The sequence below is a fragment of the Mizuhopecten yessoensis genome, unplaced genomic scaffold (genome assembly GCF_002113885.1).
Source record: "Mizuhopecten yessoensis strain PY_sf001 unplaced genomic scaffold, ASM211388v2 scaffold10589, whole genome shotgun sequence".
NCBI classification, from domain to species: Eukaryota; Metazoa; Mollusca; class Bivalvia; order Pectinida; family Pectinidae; genus Mizuhopecten; species Mizuhopecten yessoensis.
The window spans coordinates 313,460-324,377 of NW_018408622.1; the positions used below are offsets into that span (position 1 = coordinate 313,460).

Consider the following 10,918-nt stretch of genomic DNA (forward strand, 5'->3'; position numbering starts at 1 on the left):
CTAAATTCCTTACCTATCATTGAGAAGATATGATTATTTTTTATAAATTCATCACTATACAAGAAATTGGGCTTGAGCACAGAACCTGGGTTTGAGCATGAGAACGGTTTCATGAATACGGGCCCAAGGCTCTTATTCGTGAAACCGTTTCATGCTCAAGCATATGTTCTATGCTCAATCTTACTTTCTTATTTCGCTTAAAGCATGTGACATGGTAAAAATGTCAAGTTAAACACTGAAAAAGGTTATTTGGTTTTAAAGCCTCTCCAAAATTTCTCCAAATCATTGTCAAAATGGGATTTGTTTATGATTTTATCACTGGAACAAGAAATGGGCTTGAGCACAAAATCTGAATTTTAGCACGAGAACGGCTTCACGAACACGGGGCCTGTTAATGTACATTTAAACGAGATGTGTTAATTATATTTCTAATGTCTATGGCTCGGAATATCTACTATATTGCCAGACCGTGTTTTTCGCAGGCTATGCCCACTTGCTGCGTAACGACGAAAGTTTGACTTGAAACGCGATAGTACGATTGAGTCATTTTTTTGTGTCGAGAGAACAGTTTTCTATCTACAAATTCAGTGGAACACCAATCACACATCTATTTGAATCTTCAAATCATCATAAAACGTCCTGACAAAAAATGTTATTACCGAAGACGTAATCGAAACAATTATCATTTTAAACCTGTTACGAGAGGAATTGCTGAGAGTGTTTTTATGTTTAGATAGCGGGCAGCTTGAAGTCACGTTGCAGGGGAGCGTTTCTAATGAAATAGTGTCCTGTCATGCTATATAACGTTAGAAAAACGGTGACCGGCCAGTTGCCTCTGTACTCTTCCCAGTGAATTAATGACACCGTCAGTTTTTGTCGACAATACACTTGCTGTTATCTAAAATTAAGACATTAATTAAATCTCACGTAAATTAAACTTGTGTAGGTTTCAAGATATAATTAATAGATCGTCTTTCCCTACGTGCAGGATATAATAGACATTAAAAGTACTTCTGGTACTGTGGTACTGGATTAATCTCTCGAAAACAAAACCTATTTAATAATTATGATATCATTGTCTGCATAATTTAATAATTGAAGGCGTCGAATATTGTAAAATTGTAATCTCAATGTAATCTCAATGTAATCTCGCTCATTAAAATATATATGACATCTGCTGTAGGCGCGGATAGGTAACCAAACACCGTTTGAACATTAAAATTCATTGAAATCGAACAACGTGAATAAACCTTGTCAAGGATATATGTGACGGATCAATTAACTTTGACAGAGTCATTACCGAATTCAATATCACTCCGCTAAGATGTCGCGCTCCTCAAGGATATGGAGTCATAACATCTGTATATAGATTGACATGAAAATAATTAGCGATATTCAAATTCAACTTTAACACGTCTCCATTTAAATATTGAGATCATGCCGAATACGAGGGGAATATCAGGGGCGTAGCCAGTCAGCCCTTTTTCGGAGTGGATTCATTTAGGAGCAGCCTTTTTGTTTCGTTTTGTTTATCTTTTTGAAAATTTGGTGCATTCACCTGAGTACCAGTGTTTAGGCAGCTACCCGTCTGGATATTGATATGACTGGGATGTACAAATCAGAATGAGAAATGTTGTTTTGCCGATATAAAAGCACCAAATGTCTGCACATCCATGCATGTACTGTACCAGATTTGGTCAGCATTATAACAATATCCGGGGCTTATAAGGGGAGAGCAAAACAAACCCTTATTTCACGCGCATCTTTGGGCGGCAGTTTAACAGTATGGCCTTCGGAAGGGAGAGAAAATCACAACCTGTACATGTGTAGTTTGACGCCCAGCTATGAGCGGATGTATGGTATTAAGCTGAGATTTAACTAATACTTATATAAAATATATTCCATGTATTTTGCGCGGATGTATGACAGGGCGGGAGGAACAAAATTATCCGAACTTAACGCATTTTACTGAACGAAAGTATGACATTTGGGGTTATAAAAGAGANAGGGGGGATTAGTTGCATTGTCTGGGTTAACCAATACAAATAAAGTTTCTGTTATTGTCTTTCTTTTGTGTTTTGTGTCTCCTCAGTTTCTGTTATTTCTCTTCCTTTTGTTTCGGTGTCTCCACATTCCCCGTTGTTGATTTCCCTTTTGTGTTGGTGTCTTCTCAGTTCCTGTTGTTGTCCTTCCTTTTTATTTTTGTGTCTCCTCAGTTCCTGAGATGGGTTTTTGTGTCGACTTTAAGGTCATTGTGTCCTAATGTAACTGACGGTGTCATTGTATGTGACCGAATATCCCTCGTCTCGATATAACATGTGCACAAGATTTCATCTTTATAGACATTCGTATCGTTTTCCGTCCTGTTCAATTCACTGATTCACCTATAATTGTTTTTACATTTAATGTGTATACCCACACAGCACGGCCATAAATCCAGTGCCTGCTACCCAGCTCTCTACAGACTCCGCATAATAACGCGGTCATCATCTACTCTCCACATCAAAGGGAAATAATCGCCTACATCACACAATACACACACAAGATGGCGCCAGTCTCTGACAAAATCTAATTAATAATTTAATATTTGTCTTCATGGTCGTGGTGTAAAGCACTAATTTGATCTGCACTCCCTATGTGACCGGCCATATCCATACGCAAGACCGGTCGATAGATCCGAAGATAACCGGAACACGGCATAGACGGGACCAGTAGTCGGAACTCCTCGGGGATTTAGATGGTAAATACCAGCATATGTAACCGGTCATGACATGACGTTTGTTTAACGATGGAATTTTACAGACACAGTACGCGTGCTTTCCCAAGGGAAACAAGGGTTAGCTGAGGCTTTATCAAATAGCAAGGCTTCTTATTAAATATATTTTCAATACATTATTTTCACATAGCTGTTCAATCTCCTTTTTGCACTGTGTCAGGGTTGCAACGACTCTGTATTATAATTTGATTGGTCAAAAATTGAGTTGCAAAATATTTTTTAAAGAGCTTGTCCTAAGTCAATCGAACCTTTAATCAAAATTGAATGAAATATTTATTAGATAACAACGTCCACTAGTTTGTATTGCATCATCTGTTTTCCCCAAATGCGATCTAGATGAAGTATAGGAACTCTCAGAGTAAAGAGCATTTGACTCCTACATGTAATTATTGTGGCTCGCTTATGCATAAAAATATGTATCCGCTTCATGTGGGGTGTACATTACTTACAAACTTAAAGAAATCTTACAATTTACATGTCTAAAATAGTTTATCCGTATGCCTTATTTCATTTTAAGTTATATCACATCTAGATACATTTTAATTCAAATAAATATCATCATGATTACAATGATATTTTCAAAACAAGAAGAAGATATAATTAAGTTATAGAAGTGTGCTTAAAAGAATTGATTACATATTTAAACGTAACTGGGATACCTTATACAACTACGCTAATAGGGAGTTACCTTAATCATATTTTGTAAGATATTTCATAAATATTGAGATTTTTCAATTTTCATCGATAGTTTATAAGATATCTCAACGATTGTTAATGAGATATCTCAATGACAGGTTTTGAGATATCTCAATGACAGGTTATGAGATATCTAAACGATAGTTTATGATATATCTCAATGATAGTTTATGAGATATCACAATGACAGGTTATGAGATATCTCAATGACAGGTTTTGAGATATCTCAATGACAGGTTATGAGATATCTCAATGATAGTTTAAGAGATATCTCAATGACAGGTTATGAGATATCTCAAAAATAGTTTATGAGATATCTTAATGACAGGTTTTGAGATATCTCAATGACAGGTTATGAGATATCTCAACGATAGTTTATGAGAAATCTCAATGACAGGTTTTGAGATATCTCAATGATAGTTTATGAGATATCTCAATGACAGGTTATGAGATATCTCAATGATAGTTTATGAGATATCTCAATGACAGGTTATGAAATATCTCAACGATAGTTTATGTGATATCTCAATGACAGGTTATGAGATATCTAAATGATAGTTGATGAAATATCTTAATGACAGGTTATGAGATATCTCAATGATAGTTTATGAGATATCTCAATGACAGGTTATGAGATATCTCAATGATAGTTTATGAGATATCTCAATGACAGGTTATGAGATATCTCAATGATAATTTATGAGATATCTTAATGACAGGTTTTGAGATATCTCAATGACAGGTTATGAGATATCGCAACGATAGTTTAGGAGATATCTCAATGACAGGTTTTGATATATCTCAATGACAGGTTATGAGATATCTCAACGATAGTTTATGATATATCTCAATGACAGGTTTTGAGATATCTCAACGATAGTTTATGAGATATGTCAATGACAGGTTATGATATATCTCAACGATAGTTTATGATATATCACAATAACAGGTTTTGAGATATCTCAATGATTGTTTATGAGCTTTTTCAGATATCTCAACGATAGTTTATGAGATATCACAATGACAGGTTATGAGATATCTCAATGATAATTTATGAGATATCTTAATGATGACAGGTTATGATATATCTCAACGATAGTTTATGATATATCACAATAACAGGTCTTGAGATATCTCAATGATTGTTTATGAGCTTTTTCAGATATTTCAACGATAGTTTATGAGATATCACAATGACAGGTTATGAGATATCTAAATGACAGGTTTTGAGATATCTCAATGACAGGTTATGAGATATCTCAATGATAATTTATGAGATATCTTAATGACAGGTTTTGGGATATCTCAACGATAGTTTATGAGATATGTCAATGACAGGTTATGAAATATGTCAAAGATAGTGGATGAGATATCTAAACGATAGTTTATGATATATCTCAATGATAGTTTATGAGATATCACAATGACAGGTTATGAGATATCTAAATGATAGTTGATGAGATATCACAATGACAGGTTTTGAGATATCTCAATGATAGTTTATGTGATATCTCAATGACAGGTTATGAGATATATCAATGATAGTTTATGAGATATCTCAATGATAGTTTATGAGATAACTCAATGACAGGTTTGGAGATATATCAATGACAGGTTATGAGATATCTTAATGACAGGTTATGAAATATCTCAATGACAGGTTATGAGATATCTCAACGATAGTTTATGATATATCTCAATTACAGATTTTGAAATATCTCAATGATTGTTTATGAGATATATCAATGATAGTTTATGAGCTTTTTCAGATATCTCAACGATAGTTTATGAGATATCTCAACGATAGTTTATGAGATATCTCAATGACAGGTTTGGAGATATCTCAATGACAGGTTTGGAAATATCTCAATGATAGTTGATGATATATCTCAATGGTAGTTTATAAGATATCTCAACGATAGGTTATGTGATATCTCAATGACAGGTTTGGAGATATCTCAATGACAGGTTTTGAAATATCTCAATGATTGGTTATGAGATAACTCACTGACAGGTTTGGAGATATATCAATGACAGGTTATAAGATATATCAATGATAGTTGATGAGATATCTCAACGATAGTTTATGAGATATATCAACGATAGTTTATGAAATTTAAGAGGGAGTCCGTCTAAGAATGATATATATCCAGTATGTATTAAATATATGGAATATTATCATATTGTCCATATTCATATCCCGGACAAACCCATATCTGCCTGGCAAGCGTCACATCCGCTTAACCTCTATTTAAAAAAAAAATCAGAAAACAGTAGAATACGTTAATAGTTATGATAATAAAATATATATTTTCTGCATGTTTTATGTGTTAATGCTGATAGTTTTGAAGTCATAGAGCAGTATATGATAGAAAAGAAAAAAAAGGTTTCCGTATGACCATTTTCATATCCTATTCCGTATAAGCCCTCGGCCCATATTAGCCCTCAGGTCTCGGGCCCCTCGGGCTTATACGGACGGAGTAGGAAATGGAGATTGCTTCTCACCTAGCCAACATTTGAAAAATACCCAGTGTCACCTGGCCAACATTTCAATCTTAACAAACTGAGTGAACCTCAGTTATAGTCTGTTTCAGATATACTAATCTCTATTATAATATTTCTATGTTTACAGGTACAGGTAGATTTTAGGTAGGTAATACTGCTCACACTATTAAGTTTGTTTATCATGATTTTGAAAATGTATCAGTCATCTATCCATGGCCAACGCACAAACAAGTACAGGTTGACTTTTTAGAGAAAGGTAGAGGTGGTTATTACCTACTTCATGCTGGCTACAAATTTTCTATACGGACAAGACGGAATAACCGTGTTTATTGGAGATGTGTTTTACGGCAGTGTCAAGCAACATTTACAACCCTGGATAACATCCCAGTTGTATTTGGGCACCAACATCACAACCATCCTCCTGATACTATTTCGCTAGCAGCTGACTCATTTATTGTAAATGTTAAAAAGCGTTGTCGAGATTTGAAGAGGAACTTGCAAAGGCAATCTCCGTGACAGAGACTATGATGATGATGTTGAGGACATGATAAAAAAAAAATACCAACATTTGAAAGTTGCAAGTCCGCATTATACAGGAGTAGAGCTAAAGTGTTGCCAAAATTGCGACAACGACAGCAAGATATACAGCTGGACGACCTGTGGAAGGAAACATCAGCTGAAGAGAGGTTTGTATTGTCTGATGACACAAATCAGCAAGGCCAGCGAATTATTATATTCGCTACTGATGACAATCCAAGAAAACTTTGTCAGGTAACAATCATGTACAGTGACGGAACATTTTATTCGTGTCCCGGATTGTTCAGCCTGTTATACACACTCCACGGCAGCGTCAATGGAACTATGTTCCCTCTTGTGTTTGCACTGTTACCAAACAAAGCAGAACATACTTACATCAGGTTGTTCACCCTTTTCAGGGATGCTTCAAATGAATTTGATGTTGGTACCAGAAGTAGCCATGTTGGACTTTGAAGTAGCTGCCCGAAACGAGATAAATGCTATGTTCCCACTTACGACAGTGAAAGCCTGTTTTTTCCATTACACGCAATGCATTTGGAGAAAGACACAGGGATGTTGGTTAGCTGCGCGTTACAAACAGGACGACGAACTGAGAAAGTTGGTAAGTGTATTTATCTAACATTAGTCATAAAAGAATCCCTAGTTCCACCTTCCAACTTTTCTCGAAAATTACATCAAATCTAAACAGATCGCAGCCTCTATAATAATTATATAGTTCAATTCTTCTAATTTCAGAAAGGTATTGCATGTATGTTTTCCGTTTGGTAAAGGTAAGAAGAGCTGCTGTCCTACCCTTGTTTCCGACCCGACAAGTGGAGGACGTTTGGTTCAATGCTCTTGATGACAATGAGGACAACAGCCCAGAGGTTACCCGTTTCAAGGACTATGTCACAGAAACGTGGGTGGAAGGACAGCAGCTGGACCTGCGGAACCACTATGACAACACCGGGCCTCGTACAACTAACCATGTAGAAGGATGGTACAGTAAAGTAAACAGGATGTGCAAGCATGCACACCCGAACATTTATGCGATTGTGAAGTTGCTCCAGAAATTACAGGCTGCTTTCGAGGTTAGGATGATTCAACTGTCTGCTGGAGGAAAACCACGACCAGGAAAGAAGAAGTATGGACGTTTGGACGAGCGCCTTACTCAGCTCAAGGACAGGTTCCGGAACGGACATATCAATATGAACACGTATGCTGATTCAGCATCCCACTTACTCCATTTAGACTGAGATAGTGTATGATACGGTCAACACGTGCATGTTGATTCAGCATCTCAAAAACTGTTTAGCTCAGGTCTTCAAAATTGACCCAAAGTTTTAGTCCCTTATATATGGCCTATTTATATGTATTAATTGTCTTTTAGCGATACATGTAAATTATTAAGCCATAATAGTTCTTGAAATATGTTGGGGTTTTTTGTGCAATAGGTTTTTGACTTTTTACTCTTTGGATTAATAGGTGTGCTTTTTATATAAGAATATGTTTTAGTGCCAAATATTGCTTTTAAATACTTGCTGTACTTTCCGTCTTTGCGTATTGCAGAGTTATCTTCTCTTGTGAGCAGGTATTGATTGTAACGTCAATACGCAAAGACGGAATAGGTAATGTGATATTTGTAAAACTAAGCACCTAATATTTTAATATTTTTCTGTTTTAATAGGTATAATATAATTGCTTTGTTATATTTTTATATGTGTTTGTAGTGCTATATAAAAAAATGCATGGACTGAGTATGTATTTCATAGTATTTATGTTTGAATGTTTGGTAAATAAATAAATAATCAGTAACATATTATATAGTCTCAAGTTATCTACTTTTATGAGTTTGACTATAGCGATTACCTGTAATTAAGGCTATTGTTCTGCATTCAACACTAGTCTTACCTGGCCAACATGAAAATCTTACCTGTAGGTAACAAAAATACCAACTGTTGGCTAGGTGAGAAGACACCCAACGATGTACTTTAGTGTGAACAGTAGATAAGAAAAGATAAATATTACATACCAGATTAAGATTTAAATAAAGTTTGTTAAAAACACATTTTTATAATAAAATCTTGAATCAAACGCAGCAGTTCCAATGGTATCCATACAGAAGACCACTTGAACCAGTTCTGAATTGCAATACATGTGCTGTGAGTATACCGACATCAGAACTCGGTTCTCATCAGAGCCGATTATACAACACGGTATTGTGCGTAATATTAGCGTATTCGAATGGGGGGTTGATGATCTAAATAATAACGAAAACACAGAAACGGCACTTCAAATTAACATTTTAAGTGTGTGTGAAAATTGTGTCTTTTATAGGTGCAAGTAAGAGAAATGTTCTATAATTATTTTTGTTTTCATAAATAAACGTATTTTGGATTTAAGTTGTCACTGAGAGCGAATGACAATAACGATAATGGTTGTCGTATGTAATAAATCGCCATTTTAAGCGGGTACCTGCAGCAGGAGAACTCTCTTGACGTGAAGGTAAAAAACACTGACACCACACCGACATCACTCTCAGTAGGGCTGTAACTTGGAGTAGCGCACACAACTCTCACATAGCAAGCTTTTGAGAAGGAACCGGTATAGAGGCTCATGAGAGGCCGAAGGAAAACTTAATAATCAGGAACATGCAATGCACTCTGTGCTAGACAGGAAATATATTTTGACAAAATAATGGTTCGTTGAGGTGTTCCGTCATCCATCTTGTCCATGCCCGCGTCAGGCAAACTAAACGTTAGAATAGGCGAGAAACGCCAAACACACTATAACAAATGGTTTAGTCTCCCAAACTTCATGGAATGGTTATTAATTTGACGTAGAGACGATAGCTGAAGTGTGCATATTTAGTGACGACTTAAAGAGCGGAGAAAGGCTTATAAAAAATCCGCTTAACTTTCAATTGAGGCAGTAATGGATGTTTGTGAGAAACATAACTTGTACACGTTATCGAGATGAATCTCTCAGCAGCGGTAAATACAGGGTTCCGACTGTATCGATGTCTCCATGCCAGGCATGTAGGGAAATCCCTTACAGGCGACCGAAGAGAAATATGTTTCAAAGTCCGGTAGAATTCGATTGTAGATACATTTACGTTTTTGTGACGAGACGTCAATGTATAAGTATTAAGCGACTAGCCTATCCTGGCGGTGATGTATGACCATGAAGGCCTCGGAAGAGTTTCGTCCATCATTTACCTCAATTACAGCGGTAGGGCGGCTACGCTCTCCATCATACCTAATAACGCCTTGTCGGCAGATCCACGCCAAACTCTGCAACATTTCTCCAATATTAAAAACCACAACGCTTTATCTGTTTTAATTTTTAATTTTTGCTATCGATTCTGAGAAAGGATAGAAGGAACTGTGATGTAGGCTTACGACGTTAATGTCCGCGCACCAACAATGCTGTACGGGCTCTGACGCTAATTCTAGACCAATTCAATCCACATCCACATTTTCTTCCCCTGGAAACGGCTGCAGAGGCTGACTGGAGACGCGGTATCGAGCGACCATGTCATCAATCAGACGAAACAAAATAAAGCAGCTTTTAAACTTCCCCGGTACTTTCTTAAGTAATTGATAGCGATATTATACGTTCAGTTTTTATATCTTGCACGCCAATGCACCGACACATTAGCAAACAAAACCCCATCGCGACATGCGTCCTAGAAAGCTATGGCGGTGTTCAGCAGATTAGCAATCACAATTATAAAACATTCGTTCTTTAAGAGATCCGTCATACGCAGAATCCAAGTTCTATAGCATTAACTGGGTTAGTTTACGTCAATCGTCCAGAACATAACATAAAACGTCTAAAATAAGGCACACAATGTTTAGAACATAGCTTACAATGTGTTGTGTTCGTCTTTCTATATCTAAAATATGACTAACAGTTTGTTTGTTTGTGTTTTACGTCCTATTAACAACTATGGTCATTTAAGGACGTGCGAGGTTTTGGTTGTGGAGGAAAGCGGGGTACCCGGAGGAAAACCATCGACCTACGACCAGTACCTGACGACCAGTACCTGACGACTGCCCCACGTAGGTCTCGAACCCGCGACCCAGTGGTGGAGGGCTAGTGGTAGAAGAATGTCAGACGCCTAAACCACTTGGCCACCGCGGCCCCTCTTAATAACAGTATCTTAACACGACAAACAATATTTTGCACACGACATTCAATGCCTAGAACGTTAACACAGCTTAAACTTTCTAAATCATTATATATCCGGAATATAGCTTAACTATCTAAAACACAGCAAACATTGTATTGAACATATTTAATGTACTCAACATAGCATAAATTGTCCAAAAGCACAGCAAACAATGTTTAGAACACAGCAAACACTGTCTAAAATACCAGAATGTTTTGAGCACGACATTCAAATTCTAGAACATAGATACA

At 36.5% G+C, this 10,918-nt stretch overlaps 1 protein-coding gene across 1 annotated transcript; it reads left to right on the forward strand.

The window, feature by feature from the left end:
• The first annotated feature begins 6,633 nt into the window (after positions 1-6,633).
• LOC110461178 lies at positions 6,634-7,806 on the forward strand. Its single transcript, XM_021514526.1, has 3 exons — positions 6,634-6,663; positions 6,913-7,115; positions 7,285-7,806. The coding sequence occupies exons 2-3, from the start codon at positions 6,915-6,917 to the stop codon at positions 7,747-7,749; spliced, it is 666 nt and encodes a 221-aa protein (XP_021370201.1). The 5' UTR covers positions 6,634-6,663; positions 6,913-6,914; the 3' UTR covers positions 7,750-7,806.
• The last annotated feature ends 3,112 nt before the right edge of the window (positions 7,807-10,918 follow it).